Source organism: Idiotropiscis lumnitzeri, chromosome 18, assembly GCF_059441095.1.
Source record: "Idiotropiscis lumnitzeri isolate Australia: NSW breed Sydney's pygmy pipehorse chromosome 18, RoL_Ilum_1.0, whole genome shotgun sequence".
In the NCBI taxonomy this organism is placed as follows: domain Eukaryota; kingdom Metazoa; phylum Chordata; class Actinopteri; order Syngnathiformes; family Syngnathidae; genus Idiotropiscis; species Idiotropiscis lumnitzeri.
Window position 1 is genome coordinate 10,698,190 of NC_142408.1, and position 25,510 is coordinate 10,723,699.

At 41.4% G+C, this 25,510-nt stretch overlaps 1 protein-coding gene across 15 annotated transcripts in view; it reads right to left on the reverse strand.

The window, feature by feature from the left end:
* Window positions 1–25,510, reverse strand: part of LOC148319470 (RIMS-binding protein 2-like) — a 58,791-nt gene that overhangs the window by 6,180 nt on the left and 27,101 nt on the right. For 6 of the 15 annotated variants that reach the window (XM_088280910.1, XM_088280912.1, XM_088280907.1 and 3 more), the window contains 19 exons: window positions 23,664–23,786; window positions 20,531–20,617; window positions 18,954–19,004; window positions 17,957–17,980; window positions 17,255–17,459; window positions 15,516–15,673; window positions 15,284–15,369; window positions 15,102–15,211; window positions 13,257–14,075; window positions 12,295–12,318; window positions 11,478–11,629; window positions 9,751–10,494; window positions 9,518–9,673; window positions 9,141–9,287; window positions 7,463–7,565; window positions 4,830–4,993; window positions 3,689–4,036; window positions 2,720–2,791; window positions 1,338–1,502 (listed from right to left, as the gene is read on the reverse strand). In XM_088280910.1, coding sequence (XP_088137036.1) covers window positions 1,338–1,502; window positions 2,720–2,791; window positions 3,689–4,036; window positions 4,830–4,993; window positions 7,463–7,565; window positions 9,141–9,287; window positions 9,518–9,673; window positions 9,751–10,494; window positions 11,478–11,629; window positions 12,295–12,318; window positions 13,257–14,075; window positions 15,102–15,211; window positions 15,284–15,369; window positions 15,516–15,673; window positions 17,255–17,459; window positions 17,957–17,980; window positions 18,954–19,004; window positions 20,531–20,617; window positions 23,664–23,786 — 3,738 coding nt within the window. Of the gene's footprint in view, window positions 1–46; window positions 75–1,337; window positions 1,503–2,719; window positions 2,792–3,688; window positions 4,037–4,829; window positions 4,994–6,480; window positions 6,610–7,462; window positions 7,566–9,140; window positions 9,288–9,517; window positions 9,674–9,750; window positions 10,495–11,477; window positions 11,630–12,294; window positions 12,319–13,256; window positions 14,076–15,101; window positions 15,212–15,283; window positions 15,370–15,515; window positions 15,674–17,254; window positions 17,460–17,956; window positions 17,981–18,953; window positions 19,005–20,530; window positions 20,618–23,663; window positions 23,787–25,510 lie in introns of all 15 variants that reach the window. The other 9 variants (XM_088280914.1, XM_088280905.1, XM_088280909.1 and 6 more) reach the window with 9 other exon arrangements.

The following is a 25,510-nucleotide window of genomic DNA, read 5'->3' on the forward strand; positions in this document are numbered from 1 at the left end:
ACAAAAAAAAAAAAAACAGGAAAAGACAATATATGTTAAAGTATACCATTGATGGTTGAGCTCGAGTCTTGCTGCTAGATCAAAAAAAAAAAATCTCGATTTACTATGAAGTGATTTTAACTTAATAAATGTGGTAGAAACACTGAGGAAGAAGTTGAGTTTGACAGAGCCGGAGGAGTCCACCACCAGTCGGTCATGGGGGAATATACAGTAAGAGTGTTGGCAAGTACAACACCCAGGAACACAACTGTAGATACCAGGCTGGTCTTCAAATGCGTTAGCTTGACGCACGCTTTTGTTTGCATTGCTGTTCTTAAAAACAAAAACAAGCTGAAGCGCATTAGAGCTGCTAGTTTGGTATCTCAAGTTGCTGACTTACTATAAAGGGGCAAATGGTGTGAGATGAACAATTTTCCGTAATTTTTTTTTTTTGTTTTAATTTTTTTTAATAGTTGGACAAGTGGGTGAAAGGGGAGAAATGAAAGGGGGGAAAAAGAAGGAATAAAATGTAGCAGCGTAAGTCACCATCAGAAAGAACCCACAGACCACAATGCACCACAATGAAAACATTGACACACACAACAACACAGAGAGCACCAAAAGAAGGTTTTTAATATCCAATTTTTTTTTTTCTTTTCATTTCTTTTATTGTTCCTTTGTAACAACACAGTCCGGATGTCTCAGTGCTGCCGTTAATTTTGGCCTCAAACGGAGCTGAAAAATAGATTGATGTGTGTGCAACATACATAAAGAAACAAAGCCTCTTTTCGGGAAACACAACAGTCAAGAGTCATTCGAAAATGGAACCGTTATGAAAAAGGCATGCTTTTTTTTTTTTTTTTTTGCTTGTTTTCCTCCAATGATTTTTTTGTTTTCCGTGTAGCGTTAGGTGTTATTAAAGCACTTGTCATTATTGTTGCCATACACAATAACCACCATGAGATTTTTGTGTTTCAGTGCAAAGAGGTACAAATGGAAGGAATGAGTTGAGCCTCCTCAAGCATGCAAGAACCCCCACTCCCCTTCCCCGCAGAGTCTATCCTCTCTCTGTCCATGTCAGGCTTTGCTTCTTCCTTTCTCTGAGACTCGGAAAGGTGTTACACTCGATTGTTTTTTCGTTTTGGTCGCCCCCTTTTTTCCTGACGGTGACGGAGCAGGGGGGAGGAGTTGTTAGTCGGTCACCACAGCCACCACACGGACGATAAACACACACAATGGAGAGCACACACACGGCAACGTGGAGCAAGCGAGAGACGGAAATCAAGAGAAAGAGAGGAGACGGAGGAATGGATGAACACAGGGCCTTAGCGCTGAGAGCGGCGATGGTGATGATGTACCCGTTTGCCCTCCGGGACGCTGGCGGAAGAGTTGGCAGGGAGCCGGTTGGCGGGCTCCTCGGGGGTGAAGTGGGAAGGCGTATCGGTCAGATAAACCTCCACGTCGTCAGGCACTTCTTCTAGGAAGTTGGAGGGAACCAGACCACGGTGACCGTTGATCTCGCCCTGTGGAGAAGTGGCGCGGAAACGCCGCAGCGCCCAGACTGGGGTCAGAATCTGATTCGGAATGTGTGTGTAAAATGTTGGGTTGCGTTGTCGATTTCGGAGTGATTTAGAAAAATATCACGGAAAGCCTGCTTGCTCACATCAGTACTAGTTTAGGGAGTGCTTTGCTAGCTTGCATTTGCATAGCTGTAAAACGAATGACGTTATTTCCCGTGAATAATTCCTATTCTTTCGCAAAAATCTTGAGTCCGATCCAAATTGTGCAAGGGCCCAGCAAAAAAAAAAACAAAAACATTTTTCATTCTGCTCATCCCTGAGCTAATGACGAAAATTAAGTACAGGAGCTGAGCTCATTTCCTGCAGTTTTCATTAGCATTGGCAAAAGCCGTACGCACCCATAAGGGCTTGTTGTTAGCTATTTGCATATTGTAGAGTCACCTAATGTTGTCACAATAGTTTTTTTTCTTGCTACGTACTGTGGCATGGTCTGGAAAGTATGAGAAATTATATGACGGCTTTTCATGTAAGTTACTAAGAGTAATCCTTTTTGCGGCCACTAGATGGAGTCATTACACTGTATTTTGTTTGAGTTTTTTGGGGTAAAATTTAATGTACGTATACACAACACCCAAGGTAACTCAATGTGCTTCACATAATTAAAAATAGAACACTTAAAAGTACTTACAAAAGATTTAAAAGCAATGCAATGAAAATAAAAGTATCTTACTAAAAGAGCATAGATAAGAACAAGAAAATGAGATTTTTAGAAATGTTTTGAAAGACCACAGATCGCAGGTATGTGAAAAGTAGGGAAAGTGAAGTTTTGAACCTAGATTCTAAAAGCTTTTATACACTTAATGTGTATATATTTGAATCTTTATTTACACTCTGATGAGTCCTGTATCTATTTCACAGACAAAAGAGCACGTTCATGTCATTTAATTGATCAACAAAAAAAGTCCCCCAAATAATCATGTCAACTATGTGTGAATTTTCATTTTGAATCAACTGACCTTTTGAATAGAAAGATTCTTTGCACTCCATTTCTCAATGCTAATACTGATTTATGTTTCACACGATATATCCATCATACTAAATATTGCATGGGACTGTCGACCCTTGAAATTTATATGGAAATATGTGATGTTAAATGTTAATATGTATCACGCGTTCTATAGTTGACCACAAGATACAATCTGATTAATGAGGACACTCACATAATAGAAGCCATCTTCATCAATATCGCCATACACTGCGATGATGTCACCGGTGCAGAAGGTCAGCTCAGCCTATCAGAGGAGGCAAAGACTTACATGAAATGCCGTACAAGAAGTGTTTTGTTTTTTAAATACAATAACCTAATAGGTGTCATTCCAGAATTGGGGCACATTTTCATGAATACATGCACAAAAATGTCACTGTAGCCGCGGTAAAAAGATTTATTATTATTATTATTTAAAATGGCAAGTAGCACTTCCGAAAATGGCAAATTTCTCTTCTTCCTCCCTCTCGGCGGACAATTTACATATCAAATTTCACAGATACATTGACTTTTTAATCAGATTATAAAGTCACATCATCAAGCTATACAATACATTTCGTAGAGTACATTTTATTCTTAAAAGGCCGGGACATCTGGACCCAGTAAAAGTAAAATATCCAGTGTAAAATTCTCAGAGTAGATTTTAAGATAAATATGTTACACCTAAATTTTACTCTGTTTACTGGGACCAAATGTGGTCTTTTTAGAGTAAATACGAAATTTCCTGTTTACTTTTTCTAAGCATAAGTAGACGCAGAGTAATTCCTATCATCTGTTTCATATTTTTTTTCAAAATCTTCAGTTAATAATGCAACCCCATTATTCATCATAAAAATATAGGAATCAAATATATTCTTTTGTATTACAGAACTAAGTCTGTTCTTGACTACTTAGCACAGCAGTCATTGGCCTTCATTTACAACCCTGTAATTAGTGTACTTTAGTGCTAAAATTAAATTTGTATTCCAACACTTTATTTCATTGTTTCGCATTTATTTGGCAATCTTGTTTAAATGTATGTTTTCAAGTGCCTAAGTATGTGCAACAAGAAAATAGCTCAAAACGTGCACCATTGATGGCTGAGCTCCACAATGCAAAGTCGGTGCCTAAATTGTCCTCCAGTTCTAGATTCTAGTTGGGATACCTCAACGTCGACATTAGGCGAGCTCTCTCGGGGGTCGTAGTCGTACAGGGCCACCATCCTCCGGGAGGCCTCACCTCGACGGAGGCCTCTTCTGTTCTGCTCTGAAAGCCATAATAACTGACTTGGTATCATCCGTCTTTTCGTCATCAATTGGCTGACATTCGTCTTGTGTTTACTACCTAATCTGTCCACCGGGGTGCTGAGAGGCAGGAAGCCTTGTTTGATGAGCTGATCCATGGTTTCGTCATCCTCCGCTCGTATCTCGGACACCATGTTACACGGGATCAGACCCATCCTGCCCCTTACTTCTCCTCGGTAGAACCCGTCTGTGTCTTTATCGCCATATATCTGGTGAAGAAGAGGCAGCGACGCATTACATGTGTCAAGATAATTGTATACTAAATGTACTGCAAAGAAGGAAGGAAACCACTGATATATTGGTGTAGACCTTTCTACTCAATACTAAATCCACAAGAAATACTACTAGAACAAAGAATAATAAGTAAAACTATTCCGAGAACAAGAACATTTTTTTAAAGAAATATTAAAATTTTTAAAGTTAAAAAAATATGGGAAAAAGTTGTAACACTTCAAAAAGCAGAAGTGCAATTTTACAAGAATTATGTACAAGAAGCTAAGCCAGGTCAAAATATGTTGGGTTTTTTTATTTATTTTTTTTTCTTGCAGAACAATACTTACTTGTTTTCCTTTGTCTGAACTACTTTGCGATCAAGTTGAACTCAAAAGAAGCACTGGAAATGTTTCCAAATGTTAATGGCAAATATGTCTTATATTGGGAAACTTATCCAGTGGAAAAAAAAAATCATACCTGGTGGATAAAAAGTTTTTAAAAAGAATTAAAAAATGAGACGCTCTCCTGTACTTGTTGTCTTGTTTAAAGTTCAGTTTAAAGTCGTATCCGTTGGTCTTAAAAATCCAGATGTTTCATTTCCCTAGGCACTCTGATATCTTATCAGGTACAAAACAATTGAATTAAGATTTTGTTCTCTTTAAGACACCTACTTTCCTCGTGTTATTATTATTATTTTATTTGTCGTATTTGACTTTTGTCCAACGTGGAAGATATTAAAGCGATAAAGAAGAATCCAGTCAGGTCTGTGTGTGAATCGTAAACGCTCACCCTGATGATTTGGCCCTCTTTGAAGGGCAACTCCTCATCAGCTGCGTCTGGGTTAGGGGACATGGACAGAGGGTCGTAGTCAAAGAGCGCCACAAATACCCGGAAGGCCTCCTCTGGCTCCGACTCATCAAAGTAGGTGGGGGAGTGACGATCCCTGTAGCCATCTTGAACACACAAATAGCAAATAAAATAGTGGCTCCAAACCCAAATTGAATTTCAGAAGAAATAAAAGTGCAATTTGGCTGAGATTAACGTGATTTGTTTGGGCCACGGGTAAAAATGATTGGAAATCATTTGGGGAGAAAACCCAATGGCGTTCTTGAATGAACTAGTGCGTGACAGCTTGTCAGCATGCTGAAAATTGCCATGACCAAAATATAGAAATGGACTAAAATACAAATAGATTTTTTTGATATTTTTTTGTTAGTAAAACAGACAAACAAGAAGCAAGACAGACCACGGTGCAAGACGCAGGAAATGACACACAGACAAGACACAACATCACAGTGCTGTGACATGCACGCGACATAGGACGTCGAGAAGGAATCAAACATAGAGTACCCCTCAATATCAACTCAATATTCTAATGCGTACAACTAGAGCAGCTTAGTCCACGCACTCGCTGCTATGCATACGCTAAAAGAATTTTGCTTACGATTTTGACCCTGTCAACCCCAAATGTCCAACCAAACTCAAATGCTCATGCTAAAATGCTTCCAAAAATGTCACTTGGGCTGATAACGCAAAGAAGGGAGTGTTCTCAGCAGGCATCTGGAGCTCAGTGCAGAAAGGGGAGCGGTCTCAGTGCAATCAGTCAATTACGGCGGTCGCCAACTGTGGGCAACCCAGATCACTTGAGTAGTGGGTCCGCCGTTTCTGTGCAGTGCAATCATGCCATTCAACTGTGAGTAAGAATCAAAGAGAAACAGCCACTTGCAGGTCGGGTTGCAAAATTCTGGAATTTTCAGAGTTGGAAAGGGATTAATTACCTTATGGTGATTTTGAATCTAATAATAATACATAATTAAAATGTATTTAAAAAAATATTAATATCTCTCTCTCTCTTTTTATATATATATATATATATATATATAAAACGCATTTTCTATTTTCTATGACGCTTGGAACAGATCATTTACTTGACAAAAATCTTGCAATTAATGTAAAATCATCAAATAGAAAGTATAATTTTATTCAAAGACAAATTGAAAAAAAATGCTTTCTTTGATAGTTGAATAGAGTTCTCCCGTATAATAAAAACTGATGAACAAAACGGATTCAGATTGACGAGCATCTTTCTTCTCTTCTTCTTATAGAACAAATTTCAAAACTTATTTCATACTTTTAGTCCTGCCCTTGAGCACCACACGCCAGCAGCGTTGATTTGCGAGAACCTGTGGAGGTAACTTGAGCAGGGTATTTTAAAATTAATCCCAAATGTTCTCATCAATTCACTCCCAACGAGAAGTTTCCTACTTTCCCAAATTATCCGTCAAAATGTGACATAGAGCGTTGTCGGAAAATTTCCAGGCCTTTGCAACATGACTTGCAAGTGTCTACAGCTCCTTCTTGCCATTTGCCGACTAGCTCATGGCGTTGTGGTTGGTGTGCTGTGGTGGCATCAGACAGGCCTGCAGGCTGCAGCACATACCATGGGGAGACCTGGTGCCGCCCCCGTGCCTGCGGGAAGACCTGGTCCCGAACCGAGCTACTCTGCCATAGTTATTCTCCTCGGTGATGGGGAACATGTTTCCCTCACTGTTATTCTCAGAGGTTACTTCTACAGGAAACACCAATCACAAGGTGCCGGGGTTATAATGCCAACATAATTCCATCCAAAAGGTTAACTGGACATGAATTCAGGAAGACAGAATAATGTGGAAAATATAGAAAGACATTTACAAAGTTCTGGCAGTCGGCAGCAGGTTATGAGCAGATGTCATCACAGAACGAGGATTAGATGCAAAAAAATAAATAAAAAATAGTATTGATAGGTTGGTAGCAAAAGTTTATTCATTTAACATTTGAAAAATAAATGGAAATTAACTCTATTTTGGGGTATGTGTGACAATAAGCAGTGGATGTAAAATTCCGCACACCCCAGTTCATGTGCTATTTTTTTGTGATATGACAAAAAAATAAAATAAAAACTGTTCATAATTCCCTCCACTTTGATTAAAGCACCATAAGAAAACTAACAGCCCCAAAGCATGATAACCATCTTTCTTTAGCGTGGGTATGATGTACTTTTGATGATTAACAGCCTTATGTTTACGGGAAACATGACTTTTATAATTATTGTCCCAAAAAAAATAAAAATAAAAAAATCAACCTTATTTTGAGCAGCTCATAATTCCCCACATCTGTGAGATCACAAGAGTTTTTACAAAATATTGAAACCAAAGCCATGCTGTTTATTTATGATGAAAAAAAAGGAGATGATGTTATATAACAAAGTTACATGTTTATAGAATGATGGCGTAGTTCAACATATTATTATTTAAATTAAGACTAAAGGAGCTTCTGCAATCTCCAATGTCTTGAATACAGCATGAAAAAAAACACCAGACAACAATGATGTTCTCATTCTCAGGCATGGAACTTCAATGGAAACAAACCCAGGTTATACTGACCTATGGCAGGGACCATCAGAGGTCGTCTCTGAGGCTGCGAGCCACTGTGATGAATCCTTTGCCCGCTTTCCCGGTCATGACGGCCTCTAGAGGGATTGTTTAACTACAATGCAGAAGACAGCAACGATTCACACGCCGTCCACCCGCAAGTGAGCTCACTCTCCTGCGGTTGTGTTTGTGTCCACATATACAGTAATGTGCGTTGACATACTCCAACAAATTGTATGTAAACAAACTCATGCAGCGCTCGCAGACAGGCACACCGAAACACAGACACGCTGACGCACACGCAAACGCACACAAACAAGCCCACGAGAACGTTTATTGCGCCAAAATGACAAAAATTAAGTAGGAGTTGTGAAATCAACCAAGGCCTTGTTAAATGCCTCCTCCTTTAATGTTAGTCCCTAATTTCTAATCTACCCCGCCAACCTTCACTTATGCCTGATACAGTGGAACATCCAAGGTCGAACGGCACACAAGTGCTAAAAGTTGGAAGCTAAGCAAAGATGTCTGGGAGCTTGAAAAGTAACATGAGACCAGAAATGTAAGGAACTCCAACATAGGCTGCGCAGCACACTCAGAATACAATGAATAAATGCACAAAATAATTCCACCAAGTAGATGCAAATGTTCAGTATATTGTTCCTGCTCTTTGTGGATGAGGCCCAAACCTTGCCATGAATAACCAAGATCCCTTAATCCAGATCCCCAAAATATAATTCCCTATAGATGCATTCTAGATGACGCCAAAGCACTACACAAAGCTCCCAAACACAATATCTTCAACATAGTACCTTCCTTGGCCTCAAGATGGCGCCAAAACACACAATTCTACATTAGACAGCTTCGGCCTGAGCATAAAAACAAAGAATACGTACGATTTCTGTCAATGATGGAGAAAAGATATCGGAATAAATCTGCCAGTCAAATGTCATCACAATCAACAAATCTTCACACCTCTCAACCACTCAATGCCAGCGGCAACTTTCACAACTTTCAGCCACCATCTATTCACATTGGTATCCTTGCAGTGGAAGGATAATATCAGCCGGTGTTGTTCGTGCATCCTTCAACTCGTTTGCCTGACGCCAAAAAGCCGCACAGAAGAAGAAGGAAGGGCAATCCATTAGATAGTCGTGGTTTGTGCTCATGTTATGCGAAGGGCAAATAATGTTGCTATGTTTTTATACAGTGCAGTACTGTTGAGTGCATTGTTCCTTTTATTTTTAAAAAATGAATATTGGCATTTTAAGGAGAACTGAAACAGATTATTTGCCTCTCTATTCATTTCGACGGTGAAATGTGATTTGCGATACGAGCGTAAACTTAAACTTCTGAAGGCACCAAGGTACTTGTCTGTCACTTGTTTTAATTTATCTTAGTTTTATTAAACACAGGTTTTATGATGGCATCAGATTGAGCCAAGCCTGTAATAATGAACTTCTCACTATTTCCTGTTCTGATGGCAATTAGAACAACCTCAAGCGTCATGTTCGACTTTGGACGTTCCACTGTACTTAATCTAAACTCGGCACACACGCTAACAACACATATCAAATGCAAGAAAAGGCAGCAGTGAAGTATCTGTGCCTGTGCAGTTCACTAAAACCAACGGTAAATTTGGATGGTTCATGAGTCTCTCTGGTTTAAGTACAGTAAGTGCAAAGAACTGCACCTTGGGTGTGTTGTGCGAGTTGCGTCGACGTCCCTCGTCCAGCTGCATCTCTGAGTACAGCTCCTCCTCATCCTCTTCCATGATGTCAGACAGGTCAGAGCCGCGGCTGCTCTCGCTGTGATAATCTTCATTGTGACTATAGTGAGGCTTTTGACAGTCACACACAAACACACAGACCCGCTTGTTTAAGTCCACATACATACAGACGTGCACACACCAAACACGCATGACGAATGAACGCACACACAGTGACGCCGGCACGGTCGTGTCCGCATGCAACCAGCCAGATTTGCACTCACGCTCGTGGAATAGACTTCTCATCTAAGGTCAGTCTATTCAAAGTGATGCTGTGAGAAGGCTCGCCGCGTTTCACATACCGGCCTTCCTAGCTCAGAGCCTCGGAGGAATTCATCGACCGAAGGGCCTCTTCGTCGGCGACGTGCCGACCCTTCCTCGTCTTCTTCTTCCTCATCAGAGTGACGCTGGTGAAAGGACTGACCCTGTTCGCCGTAGCTAACGGGTCTCCGGTCCCCCTGAAATGTGAGACGGAAGGGAACTAGTGACGTGGTGCCATGACAACCATGTGTGTCTTTACATGGGACGGTCAGACCTTGCCGCTCTCTGCCGCCACTCTCTGCGCCGCTTCCCGGGCGATGGCTTTGGCCACATTGTCTGGGATGAGAGTGCCTCTCGGCTGCGGTAGAATCCTCTGAGGGGAGGGGGAACGTGGATTTCCAGTGGGAGGGGGCTCAAGGGTGTGGCCCTGCATGGGTACGGGCGGCTGGGACGAAGGGGATCGTGCAAGGTCCCAACCGGGTGGGACGGCGGCCCCGTGGTGGCCGGCTTGCTCTTTGGCATCCAGGTCTCTGGCACTTACTGGTCTCTGAGGTACAGGGTGGGGATGAGCGTGGGGCTGCAGAGGCAGTCGGTGCTGGGGCCTGGGACCTTGATGGAGGTGCAGGGGCTGCGGATGAGGATGCGGCGGTCGACTCTGGTTTGGCTGGGGCCCGCCTGGGTGAGGGAGTCTTGGGTGGGGTTGAGGGTGTGGAGGCTGGGGATGGCGTGGGAGCGGTTGTCCATGGGCTTGGGGTGGGGCGGGAAGCTGCGGGGTGGCATGACGGTGGTGAGGGGAGGTCAGGTGAGGCTGGCCGTGGGGATGGGGGTGCATTGGCGCTGGCAGAGGAAGCGGAGGTAGAGGCACGAGCAGGTTGTTTGGAATGAGGGCGACTTGGGAGTCCTGGGACTCTCCCTGTGCGGACAGCGTTCTGACTATGACCTCCCTGGCCTCCAGGCACTGTATCCTCGTCAGTTCCACGGTCACGTAGTCTGCCATTGGGAACATCACCTCTGCTATCTGGTTTCACGACAGACACAAGCGATTGGCAACAGCAACGAAAATACTTCACATTCTTCCCCATCAAATGTATTATCAGACAAGATTATCCTGTGGTGTGGGGTGTGTATTTCCTTCCCTATCCATTCATAAAATAGTAAGGCAGAAAATCACAAATGTTTGAACTGTTTAATGTTTACAATGTGCTTAAGTCTGATTTCCGGCAAGTCACACACTCCGCGATTGCGACATGAAACGGAATGATAACAAGGACGTGACAAGAAGATTGTCCGCCATTCCCGGGCGTAAATAGAGAAGCAACAGGTTTGCACTTCAAATATTATTCTGTCTTATTCTCTGTATTGTATGGCACTATGAATGTTCTGCGGTGCCACATTGCCTCTCACAGGTCAATGTTGGTACTACGACAGACATCTAGTTTGGGGGAGGCGTCACACGATCGATACTGTTATCAAAGTACACACTTGCTGATTTATTCCCTTGTCATGTGTGTAGTCTCTTCACATTAAAAAAAATGTGTGTGTGTACTCCCGCTGTACACCCTGCTTTTGATCAAAATTTTAGGATGTTAGGAGCGAGAGTCTCCTGGTCTAAAAAGACATGGAAAAATTCCAGTAATAGTGCCATTTGTTTTTGTTTTTTTGTTTTGGCTTCTTTTCTATTCAGTTGACTCAAGGTATCAGGAAGAAAACGCAGACTTGTAGCCAATCAAGCAACTAAATGGATACAAATATTTTCAGGTGAATGGTTGATTCAGTTTTGTCGTCAGCAGAGGGCAGAGAAAGCTTTTCTAAGTAAAAAAAACCTAGATGGCACACAATAGCATTGTTGGTATTGTATGTGTATCCGGGAAGCAAATAGTGTACTACAACGGCAAACACAGACTCATTTTAGATATACAAAACCACTTTGCAAACCCATATCATCACCCTCAATGTAATTATGTTACTTTATCAGAGGAACACCAAAAAAATCCAGCTCACCTTCTGTCCTTTAGTGCAGACAGCGTAGCCAAGGACATTGGCGCCATTTGATGTGCCTGTGGGAGACAATAAGGGGGGCTTCCAACGGACCTGGAGGACCCCGGGTGCCTGCCCACAAAGAACCTGTACATCTTGCGGAGGCATGGGAGGCCCTGGGAAGCAAGAAAGGAGGAATGACGGTGATATTTTTTCACATTCAGGACACATTTGTTGACGTACAAACAAGAAAATGGGTCTAGAGCATTCCCCAAATGCATCAACATGCACAGGAAGGGTGCGAGATGGTTGTGGAAGACTCAAAAGTGCGCAATGGGTTCATTGATAACTGCATGCTGCATAATAAATGTGCGATAGTGTGATTTTGTCAAAGCGCTAGTGGGTGACATTCACATTCAAACGCTGGTGTGTGATATTAAATATACTATATGTCAAAGTAACAAGTTGCATCATCGTACTGTACTGTCATACATTAGTTTTAATTTACATGCAAACCTGCATTTATGCAGAAACAAATGCGTACTCATACAACACTACCGATCCAGTGAGTAGTGAAGAGCCACTTTTTTAAATCACATCGTGGTTAAGCCGGGCTTTGCTATAGGCAAAGAAAATGACTCATTGGGATAATAAGGGATCATATCTTGTGGTGTTTGGTTTGGTGCTAATTAGTAAAGTGCCTCGAGGAAAGCTGAATAAAAATGCATTTTGTTTGGTTTCGAATAACACAGAGATTTAATTGGTGAATAGAAATGCCTGAGATCATTCGGGAGTGAGACGTATGTGAAATCCAGCTGGGGATTTGATATTTGATTCTGACCTGTTCTGCAATAGGGTGTTGGACCTAGACAAGATACAATACACAACAATGGCACAGTGAGGACATGTTGGACGTGTACTCAACTGCAATGTGGTGCAGCCCACTCACCAGTCACAACACCAGGCGCACAGGCTTACGCTTGTGAGCTGTAATGTGCAACGTATTTTTATTTTTTTTTTTAATTCTCCTTTCTTTACCCTTTACAAAGACAAACGGAGCACTCGGTCAAGTGCAGACTTCCAACAAGGCCACACACTTGTATTCCCGGCTTAATGAGCCAGCGCTTTTCAAAGTGTGAGACAGCGAGCCAGTGAGTTAGGAAACAGCTGTGACGCCCCAGCTCAAGAAAGTAAAAATAAAACATTGTCCTTTCCGTCTTGTGATTGGCTCGGATTAGTCCGGGGTGCCTGAAGTCAGTCAGTTACAGGCTGCAGCTCCATGCAACTGTCAACGGATTAAGTGGTGTAGAAAAATGGATGGATAAGTTTTATTTTATTTTTCTCTCGCTGCTGTGCCTCCCTTCTCTGGTGCCTCACAGAAACCACTGGTGTCTGTCGCCAATAAATGAAAGCAGTGTAGAAGTTTTTGAGTGATTTTAGTTGCTTGCCAATATCCTGTGTGTTGCAGATTTTGGCGACCACAGCAGTTGTAACATACTAGGCCGGTTAGCAAATCTGGACAACATTTTCAATCAAATTAAGCATCATGCTCTTTGTAGAAGTCGGATTATGGCGACAGCATTTGTATTAATTCGTTGGGATGGTTTACCTGATGTTGTGACTGGTAAGCGTGCACACAAATTGTTATTGTATTAAAACCTGGACGGAAACAGAAATATGCATACACATCTATCTACAGTATCCATCTTTTCTGAATCCTAAGTAGAAATATTGACAAAGTCTATTGGGGACTATGAAGCTATGCATACATTATTAATACTGTCTCCATGATGTAGTGCTGACCTGCAGCCTGAGTGCAGAATTCCACTCCGGCTTCCTTCCTCTCCCTCTGCTCCAGAGGCAGTTGCCATGGCACCTGGTGAGGCTGTGCCGCCACCGTCACTTTGTACACCGTCAGCGGCTTTAGGTTGAAGAAGCGTAGTCTATACCTCCCCGGCTTTAGCACTGCATGCTCTACTCCGTCCAAGAAGATGGTGTGACCGTAGTTGCTGTTGCTAGGCAACCAGGAGAGCTCAGCTGTGTCCCGCTGGATGTCATCCACCCGGAGGCCGCAAGGTGCAACTACCACGTTGGCTCCCACTAAAAGGGTACAGCGCAACTCGTCTGACAATCCCCTGTCGGTGACGCTCTGTACCGACACGCGGTGAACACATCCGTCTAGGTCCAGTTTCTCCAGGAGGCATTTGGTACGCCCGCCGAACTGTATGCTGGCTCGTAGCTCGCCGTCCGCCAACACGTTGTAGCCAGAGATGTTCCCCCAGCCCAAAGGCACAAGCGGAGGCTCCCAAGCTACGATGACGCTCCGCGCCAGCTGCTTGATCAGAGTGATCTTTCGGGGATAAGGCACAACGTCTTCGGCCAGGTCCTCCGGGTCCACCGGCCCCACGCTGCCGTTGCTACAGGGTACCAAGGCGTTCGCCGAGCCTAAGAGACCATCCTGGCCAGAACCTCCATCCACGGGCATCAAGGCGAGGGGTGTATGTTCGACGGGGCCAAGATCTTCTGCGCCATCTCCTGCTTGAATGGACAGCTTCTCCTTGTCCTGGACAAACTCCACAAAGTTTGATGGTACAAGTCCTCGCTGGCCATCCAGCAGCTCACCTGTGATCAAGAAACAAGTAGAGTGATGGGTAGCAGTTGTTTTATTTTTTGCTTGAGGCTTTGCATACCAGCATGGAGACCTTAAAGCTGAGTATGACCATGATGGGGAGAGACTCTGTGTGAGTGATAAAGGAGTGCAACTCTTTGATTGTACTTGCTGTAGGTGTAATAGCAAGTTGTACTGTACTTTGGTTCAAAATATGTGCCTCTTGCTTCCATTATACACTGAACTGGACCTTCATTTTACGTCACATTCAAGGCTTGGTGAGAAAATGTTTTGGTCATTGGAAAAGCTCCCAATCATCTCTCCCCCCCCCACGGAATCCTGGCACTGACTCGTTAAGGCCGTGTCTGTGCATGCGTGGGTGTGAGCGTGCGTGTCTGTGTGCGCGGATGCCATCATGTGCGTGTGCTGATGATTAAGGCGAGCCCAGCTGGATTAGTCATCAAGCTAAAAGGAACCAAGGTCCCATCTTGACAACAGCTTGGTCTGCTGCCTGAGTCTCTCTCCTTCATGGTAAACACACAACGCCTCCTCCACACCACCATGCAATCTCACCGCCCCCCCCCTTCCAGCTTTAATGAGTCAGTGCAGCTGAGCGCAACGGCGTCTGCAGCATCCTGCGCTGGCCCCGAAGGCTTGCTCGCTATTGGGGATTAGCGTTGCGCCTGATTGAGAGGCCATCATAATGCTATGGAGATTTGATAGCAAATCTCTCCAGTCACTTGTAAAGACAGTAAAATAGATCTCCTCAGGCAAAAGTACACACATATACTCCAACAGGTTAAACAACAAATGTCAAAACAAATTCAGCATAGATTGTGCATACTGTCTCCAAAGTTCACGAAGGCCTATCGCCCACAAAGCTATATATATATATATATATATATATATATATATATATATACCCTTTTGTAATGGGCTCATATGTTTTATAGAAATTATTTGCAAATGTTTGCTAATTAATGGTGTTTAAAGTGCACTAACAATTTTTGCTAAACACCAGAGTCGATTTTACATCTCACCTTCATAGAATCCATCGTCATCCATGTGACCATATACGTACAAATACTTCCCAGCCACAAGTGGGAGCTCAGCTTCAGGATGTTCGTTTGGTCCATCGTAGGGATTATAACTAAAAGAAGAAATTGACGCTTTATTGGTGGATTCCAAAAAAAAAAAAAATGAAGAAGCTGAGGCTCCTCACCTGTATCGGGCAGTGCAAAGGCGGACCTGGCCTGTGTAGCGAGGCTTGGACCTGGGTGATGGGCTTGGTTCATCCTCCATCTGTAGCTTGACAACAAACCCAAAATGAAAGTCACCAGAAACTTCCCAACATACAAAGATCTGAATTTCTCAGTCGAGATGGATCACTTCAACATACTTCCTTGCCACCAATAGTGCGCAACAAGACTTGAGCCCAAAATTTGAAGACTCACCACTGATGGGGTCAGCCTCTGAGTGCGGCTGGCGAGTTCCGTTTTCACGATGCAGGATTTGACAGATGGCCAATCTGAGCTTTCCCTGTCTCCAGTCTGCTGTGTGCACTGCAAGAACTGGGAGATCAGTGGTGGCGCGTTTGGCGCTCTCTCATCGCCTGGGAGAAATTGATTTCCATCACAATTAAAGAGCAACTGTCATTCCTCCTGCAAGCCATTTGCGTCTCATTGCACGCCTATTGATCTCCTGTTAAAGTGAATGAGCAGGCAAATACCCTCCACGGCCGAAGCCGATTTGGCCCCATCAACAAGCGCATGCAGCACATTTGTCCTTAAATACCATCAATGTCCTCGGGGCTAAACACATGAAAAATGCAGGGAACGCAAATTGTAGTGTAAGAGTGCAGACAGATGAATGGCTGGAGGAAATTTGAGCTGGTAGACAGAACTGTATCACTGAACTCTTGTGGTCAGCGTGTGACTAATACGATGCATTTACACAAACGCTACTTAAGTGTATAACCACAGCGGTGCCATTTGCCGCCCATTCTCCGTATTTTAGTGGCCCACAAAACTACTGGGTTACGACAGGCCCAACTAATTGGGATGTGTAACCACTGACGGAGCTTGGATTTTTTTTTTAGTGGGCGGGATCAATGATATCTCAGAGAGTCCAAAAAAAATATAAATGAAAAAAAAAAAAGGTTTTTTTTCCAAGTTATAAACATAGTGTGTAAGAAATGCGACAGGATTTTCGGCACAAAAGATATATTTCAAACCCAAACTACACATTTTCCCCTTCGAAGTAACCCGTAATAATCTTCAAAGAGGTCCACAATTGTACTAGATTTAGCGTGTTATTGTCGATAAATTAAAGGTGTTATATGTGAAAGTGGCTATTTTCTTTTCTGTATTCGACCCCTGGAAGGAAAAATTTGGGCACCTTTGGCGTACCGTAACAATATACTGCTACATTGCTGATCTGCTGGCATTGCAGGTTCCGCTTTGTGATTTTAGAATACTAATGTGTTCAACCACATTCAAGTCATACATCAAGCCTGTGATCAATTGGGGTAGATATTGATCTGGCGCATCGTTCATATTTGCATTGATAGCATGTGTCTGAAGATTTAAAGAGGGAGCTGATGCTCATGTTAAGTGGGCAATAAATCACTCATTTGATTTGGTTCAAAAACCCATGTGATCTCATAAAAAAAATGGTCAATGTGTTCTGAATGCAAACGCACAGTTTTGCCTCTACGTTGGCTGTATAAAATTGTCAGAACTGATGTAAGATGAAAAAATCTGATAAAAGGAACTAAGAGGTGTGTTCCAAGACTTTAGTCAACATTGTTTGTGACAAGTGATAAGATAGACGGCATAATGGTATATTCTGAGATTGTTTTTTTTTTTGTTTTTTTTTACAAGAATAAAATTAGAGTATTTGGTCAATAAAGTTGGAGACGAAACATGTTTTAAAATTATAATAACTCAGCGGGCAAACAGTTTCACTTTTAGTCAAAATATTGTGAAAATTTTAAATTCAATATAATAATAAATTTATATCGAAATAAATAGATAAATAATAAATTGCTCAGTACTACAGGGGAAAAGTTTTAATAAAAACATTTTAATTCTAGAAGACCCAAGTCAAAAGGTTACAAGTAAAACATCGCCATTACATATGAATACAAATCGTTTCACATTTCATCTATTAAACTATCAGAGTTTGGGCCTACCTGCTTCTGTCTGGGTTTCAAATCCGACAACAACTTTTGGCAGCTGTTCCTCCGCCGAGAGGAGATTGGAGGATTTAGACGGGGCTTTACTCAGGAAGATCTCCACAGGTTGGGATTGTAAACGGAAATTCAGCAGCTCTTTGGACAGCTGATGGAAGTGTTCACTCTGTGACCTGCATGTCTGCCCCAGGTCACAAATCTGGACCTTTGACAGGATGAGAGGAGGACAAGATGAAGCACTTATGCATACATTGGGTATGAGTATGCACACAATTGTCCGATATGAGTCCTCTAAATAGAAGATTACAGATCTGCCAATCGCAATCCAACAGAATTACAAGTCGAAAAAAATGTCCTTTTGGAGCTGAGAGCAGCATTTTTATGCGAAATCCCACTGCAGTCCAATCAACATACGTGAATGTGTGAAATCGTCTGCACCGCTGCTCATATACTGGATAACACAATTTACATAACATTAAGCTCCGCTTAGAGGTAACTGGATTGTATAACCAACAGACTTTAAACAATTCATATAATGAAGATTCTTTCAGGACGATACAATTCAAATGTATGGTTTAGTTTTCATTTTGGATAATTTTTTAACATGTTGAAAGCTCACACACACACACACACACACACGCACGCGCACACACACACCACTTGGAGGAGTTGCTAAAACTAATCGCAAAGGGAATGAAATACCTGAAACATTCTGCTCTGATTGTTCTGTACAGAAAAAGCGGGGAGGACAGAAGCAAAGAAAAGGAAAAAAAAGGAATTAAAAGTAAAAGATCATGCAGTGTATGAACAAAAATGAATTCAGTTTTTGAGGAATAATAGTCGGACAGAAGTACGAAATAAAGAGAAAACTGCACTCGTGGCACTTTTTCTATGCTTTTGAACTTTATAAAAATATTCTGCAACACGCATATGCACATCTTCACTCAGCATTCATATTTCATTCTGAAATAAGGACTTTATTTCCACAAATAGAGACTGTGGGCATTTATTTACTCAACTGCAGAAGTGGGAAGGCTTCTATTAGCGGGAATTAGAATGCTTGTCAAACAAATAAGTCACGTTCCAGAATATCAATTCGAATAATGCGTAACACGCAAGATTGCACATTTGAAGTCAGATGATGTCATACAGACTATTTATGGCCAAATAATATTAGTCTGAAGTATTTGGGGTTTTTTTCACATTAGATAAAGAATTTATGCATGTGAGTGTTGTTATATTGTCATGTGCTGATGCATAATTTGTGTTGAAATATCCATTGCTTAATGGTTATGACGCTACAACTCATGCTATTCGTTAGCCTGTCCATGACGTTTTGCATTGTGTGTTAGCGTTAAACCAGTAGACTTATACCCCTGACGTTGTCAATTAGATATGTTGCCATGACATCTCTGGTCAGTCTGAGCTGAAGTGCTGCTACTAACAGCTATCAGCATGAGGGCTAGCATGCGCGAGCTAGCACGCGCGAGCTAGCTTGCGCGAGCTAGCATGCTAACATGCGCCAAGTAGTGCGGCGCGCCCAGTCTAAGTAGTAAATACAGAAATAGCACCCTCAACTGGTGCTGCGCCCTTTGATACAGCGCATCTTTTTGCCGTAAAAATACGGTACCTAAGGCAAAGTTTGAAAGATTACACTTTCCAACTAACAGTGTTGTTTTTTTGTTTCCTGTCACTGTACCTCTAACAGTTGTACGGCTTGCTCATGGTCACGGTCAGCTTGAAGCCGGGCCTGGAAGAAGGAGACACACACTGAACGTGACACAATAATCAAGATCCGTGGGCTCCAAGAGGACAACACGCACCTGACATGCTGTCAACACCGTACACTCAATAAGACTCACCACAGAGAAAAGCTTGCCTCGTACTGCTTTAATGAACTGTCACAGATTTCTTTCACAGCACAGTGGTGAGTACACTAAGTCTAAGTAGGGTATAACGGCTTTAAACTATCTCAAACTGCTTGGACATGCTTTTGCTCACATGGCTTGGGATCATTTTAAAGTGCAAAACTTTTAATAAGATGTGGCTTTTGGGGATGAAGAACATCACCCCTGTTTGTAAGCGCAGTTGCATTTGCAGAGTTTTGTGCTTTGGCCAACCAATTGGTTGAATTGTGGCTATTATGGTGTATGATGAATGTGGTGAGTTTGAAGTCATACATTTCAACCACTACTGATCTAAATATGCACAAAAACTGAGTTTAAACCAATGTCATGCATGACGTTACCGAAAAGTACGGTGACCAACAGAGAAATTATTCTAGTAAGGTGTTTAAAATAAATAAATAAATACATAAATAAATAAATAAAATTGAATCGGAAAAGACAAAAAAAATTGGATTTTATATATATATATATATATATATATATATATATATATTGTCACTTGTAATCACGGAAGAATAACAATGTGGTCAACATCTGCTAACGTGTGCTTTATATCTGTGTAGATACAATGCATTATTTCTCGCTTTGTTTACTCATTTGCATTACCTTAGTGAGTCACAGCACACCAACAGAACATAATTAAGTGAAGTAACTGCACCCTATAATTATACACGCCGTAGGTGGTTAAACCTATGGCAGTTTATATAACATACAAAGCAGAGTCATGTGATAACATTTTAATACACTGCAACACTTCCAAATGAAAGTGTGATTCACAGAGAACTTATATCTAATGTCTGAGGCATTTTATTTTTTTTTTGGCATTTCCATCTGCAGATGATGCAAAACAAAGCAATGGTAAATACTGTAGAGCAGAGAAAAACATACAGGGAGTACTAAATGCCTTTCATTTGACAATAATCATGAGGAGGATTTGGTTCATTGAGGACAACATCTTATCGCTGCTAAAAAAAAAAAAGAAAGAAAAAAGTGTGTAGGCTGCAGGAAAAGGAGCTTGAAAAGAATGTAAATTTAACAACAAAAAGGACATTTTTAGCAACCCAAGAAATAGAAGAGATGCAGCAACAAGCCTGTATTTTCCATCCAAAATCAACAGTGACTCAGCATAAACATCACTTTCTCATGTTGTGGAGATCACCACCATGGTCTAATTAGCACGCACTCTGACATTAAGATTAATTCCCAGATAAAGGAAGGTGTTACATGTTATTTTAAAAATAAAGAATCAAATGGTGTATCTATGACAAAAATGACAACAACATCAAAGGAGTAGAATTTTTTTTCCCCCCATTTTAAGATTTTAGGTACTTTTACAAAGACTCCAATCCCGTTGCTACTTTGTCCATACCTTTTGCACTTGCTGGATCTCCTTCTGCTTGGTCTGTTCATGCTCTGTGTGTGGCCACTGCTTTTCCTTGACAGTCTGGCGCATATGCTATCGAGACACAGGCCAAACTGTAAATGGCTATGCACCGACACCCATGGACAACTCAGAGTCATTCATGAACCGAACATGCACGTTTTGGGAATGCATGAGAAAATGTGCAGTAGAACTGTAGAGTGTGCCGGGCTATATTCGAAGGTGGTGTGGAATTGTGAGGGGTTCTTGTACGTGTGTGAATGCTTGTGGAATTTGGAAAGTATTTAAATGAGTTCCTTATAACAAAATAACGCAAACCCAATCAAGGACTTAGCTTTGAATACTCTGTTGGATTTAATGCATGCGGCCTTACTAGTTTCAATCACTTCTAAATTTAGTCATGCAAAAGCACATGGAACACATGCTCATATCTCCTCAATTTTTAAGCTAGCCAAGACTTCACAGTATTTGCCACTTGCTAGTAATAACAGTGAAGTGTTTCTTTCTACTTAAGAAGGAAAGAAAGAAATGGAAGCTGCAGTGTTCCACTTTTTTTTTCCCTCTCTCTCTCGCTCTCCCTCCAAAATCCTTTTTCACTCTCAGTGTGGCTTGGAGGTGCCCTGAACTAAAGCAGGCAGCAGCCGCTTTGCATAATCACGGAGAAGCTCCAAGCTACCGAGGGCTGGCTCTGCTGAGGGCCTGTGTACCCAGCCTTAGAGAAAACTTTTATTTCTCTTAACCCCTGCATGCTGCTCTAAGCATTTGTTTTTGCCGTTATGTTGTGTTGTAATACAACAGAAAGAGGTTCTTCGATTTACGCTTCGGCGACAGAGGTTTTTGAGTCTGCCGTTTGATTCAAAGCAGCAGCTTTCCTGTCACCGACGCTTCCGAGCAGGATGGGACGTAACGCCAAGAGCAAAGTAAATCGCATTTGGGCTAATGTGGGAAAATGATGTTTAAAAGGTCTTTCTGTTTCACTAAATGGAGCAACATGTGATTATTAGAGTGCCAGGAAGGCAACGGAACCAAACAAGATGTGACAAGACAGGACTGTACAACACAAGATGCATTAATGGGAGTGTATAAGTGTGGCAAAAAATGTCCATGGCTGCTAATTGCGTTTCCATTTTCGAATAGACTTAAATGCATCCTAAAAGAATGACATTCCCGTGTTTTTCCTATTGTTTAAAAACTGCCTTTGCGCTTAAAAAGAGTCTTCTATGTTAATAATAAACTCATTTAATCTTTTGTTTCGGTGTGAGGATAAAAAAAAAAAGTCGGCCTGGTTTCTTTCTCTCTCACTGATTTTATTTTATTCTTACACTTAATAGTGAGACAAAGCAAGATGTCTGGTTGGGGGTGGGCGCGGTTCATCACGGACACTCGCCATCTAATCTGGCTGAGCTGCAAAAATGTCAGTCGAGATGTGCAAAGCTGGCCGAGACGTACCCCAGAAGGCTTGCAGCTCTAATTGCAGCGAAAGGTGCGCCTACAAATACTGACAAAAGCACACCACATTTTCCTAAAATTTGAAAAACTGGAAGAACATGCAAGCTCAAACGGGATTCAAACCCCAAACTCAGAAGGGCCTGCTTATGGCCCATGAGTCATTTTCGAAGAACTTTGCTGCTTTCAATCATGTCGTGTTTCCTCTGTTTCCCCATCCTCATCGTCCTGAGCTGTTTCCTCTAAACAGTCGCTTTGTCTTTAAAATCAATACGCAATGAGAAAGTGACAAAGCTTTTGTTGCCGTGCCAGGGAGCAGGTCATTTTTATTTTGCAGCAGATGGAAACGTTGCTTTCTATAATATCCCGGTAACACTCAATCGATAAGTGTCGCTGGAAGGCAAGTATTTGAAATGAAGCCGCTTCTCAGTTGAGGAAATGTCTGGCCTGAACAGCCTGGAGAAACGTGCTCGCCATTAAATGGCCTGATATGCAAAATGATAGATTAGATCTACAAAAAGACAAGTCAATACACGTATACATCAATTTTTGCTTTAAGGACTCTATTACCTTGACTAGCGGACATTCGGCACAGCTGGTTTGAGCCGTGGCAGTGATTTTGTGCCAGTAGTTAGATTTTAGGCTAACATTCTGCCAGGAAATATTCCCTCCACTGGGTTTACCATGCTTTTACAAAAATCACGATCTGCCACGTTTGTGCTGCATGAATATAGAGGCTTACAGTTGAGTCTGCCCAATCGAACATGAGCAGGTTCCGCAAAGTGGCCACTTTTTTTTTTTTTTAAAGATAGAAGAAATGACCACAACATTATGGCAAAGGGAAAACAGGTGGCAAAAAAAGTGGACCCAAGCACTGGGAAACAGGAAGGCAAGGTAGCAGTTTAAGATGTACTCAAAACAAAATGTATTTATTTTCCAAAAATAAAAGGCCAAACGGGGCATGAGGAATAAAATTTAAAAAAAAAATCATAGAAAAATAAAAAAGAAAATGAACACAAAATAGTAACCAATATTGGGAACAGACTCACAGAATGACACCAACACACTCATTGACAACAAGGAACTCTTGAACAAGTGTTTGGGGTGAGCTGATTGGTTAACAAAAGGGACCAGGCTGACGAGACCAAAACGAGCAATGCATGAAAAAGTCACACGAGCAAAAACTGAACTAAAAATCGTCTAAACAACAAAAAACAGATCATGGCAGCATGTATCAATAAGACCTGTGGGGAAATTGAGTCTGTAATTTGGATGATTAATTCGTCCTCAAGGTGAGTCACCCCACCCCCCCAGATTTAAGAATCAATAAGGAAATTCTATTATTTTATATGTTCTCATTTTCTGAGAGCCCAATGTGATTCGTAAAAAGCCTCATGATATTGGCCGTGTTTTTCATCTCCAGCCAACAGTTAATAGTTTTAGAATAAATGTAATTCTTTGAGCAATAATTTGGGAGGAAATGCAATTTCTATGGCACTTGCCCTCATTCCTTACGCAGGCGGTATTGATGCAGACGTACTAACCACTTGTCAACCAAGAACAATACAACCAGGGGCAATATTTTCATAATATCTCCAAGTTCCTATCGACTGTGGCGTATTAAACAGCAAACGTCCGTTAAAATATTTGTGACCTAATCCAAGAAACGTCTCACCTTTAGAACCTGTTCCAGGTTCTCGACTTTGCCTTGAAGTCGGTTGCGCTGTTGCTGGGCCGCGTCTCTCTCCTGGCTCACCGCAGCGAGCGTCTCTTTCAGCTGATGGAAGTCGGAATACACCTACATGCACAAAATGTACGGTCAATCGGGAAAAATGGCGATGGAGACACCACATGAGTGGAATGTACAAAATGCAATTGCGATTTGTGACTCAAAGACCAATAATAATGACAAAAAAATTTAAATATATCCTTGATGGAAATAATAGTGCCACTGCAATACGAATATAGATACGATACTATTGATATTAATAGTAATAATTAATTACCACTTTATAATAAGGATCGGCTTATGAAGGGTTCATAAATACTTAACTCATTTAAAATAATAATGGTATCATTTTAAAGGTGTTTTTATGACGCTTCCTAAATTGGTTACGAGTGATACGATACAACGTGTCAACTTCGCCATCAATAACACTGCTCAACAATATATTTTCATATATTTTTTTAATATTCATGAATTAAGCTTTAGGTTGAGCAACAGGAGGATTTATTTATTTATTTATTTTTAGTTAGAGCTATAAAATTAAAACGCTTGGTTTAATCTGTACAAGCTTTTATAGGTCAAACTTAAAAACAAATAAATGAAAATATTCTAAAAAGCTGATTTGTCAAAAAAGAAAAAAAACGACATTTTAATCAACATTAAAAAAAAAACACGAACGAAAGGGAACCTTAACGTAAAGTGTTAAAAAAAAAATCAACTTTGATGTCGTATTTTAACTTATTTTAGAAAAAAAAGAGTAAGACTATTTTTTTTTCCATCTCATGACATTTAACAGTAAATTAAGATAACCACGACAATTGAAAACATCTTGTAACCAATGAAGGGCACCCCTATGGAAGTGATACCGAAATATTGAACTTGAACTCATTTTAATTTGATCTTTTCGACATGATTTTCTTTTAGTGATTGAATGAGAACAAGCAAGTGATTAATATAGTGTCCGTCCCCACCAAAGACCCACTTGTTCCAATTATTAAGGGAGGCAGCTTTAACTTTTGACTGCAGGGTTGATTGGGGGTTCACAGTCGGAGCAGGAATTCATCAGCACATTTCCATTTAGCCTTGATGAGAGAGCGCTGCTGACGTGAGCATTAAGTCTGCCTCCCTTCATCACTCAGACGCCTTAAGCCACCAAGTTTTCTATAAATGTGGCCTCGTAGGATCCGTCCCGACGCTGTATGCCAATCATCTCATTAATTAAACGAGTGCATGAGCCCACCAAAGATAACGCCGTGTACTTGAAGTGCACAAAACCTGCGGGGAGAATTTGCTCATTGACTCTTCAAAGTTATCTCATAATAATGACGGAAAATTCTTTAAAAGGGCATAATAAAACAGACGTAATTATTTGAGCTGTTTAACTAATTGAACACACAACCCACGCAAATCTTCAATTTGCAGATCTTACTAATAAAAAATACAGGGGGAGTAAGAGAAAGCGAATTGAATATATATATATAATAACAATGTAAAAAAATAAAACTAAATAAAATTGAAAAAATAGACGTGATGCAAAACTTCAATTCACTCTAAAAGCAGGTTTTTTCGGATTGAAACAGAAAGTTTCCTCCAATTGTGACGCTGAATTTGCCAAGTAACCGTTTTGCCAAGGGTCAGAGCGATTGTCGGCTCTCGCCGTTCATGCAATCTGCCAGGCTGGCAGGATGTTGGCCTCGCTTTCTTTTCACGTGTGAGTGTCTACCTTGTTTGTGCACAGATGGAACCTTTTTGTGGAACAAACACGCAAGCGCAAGCCCTTGGATGGATGTCAAGCG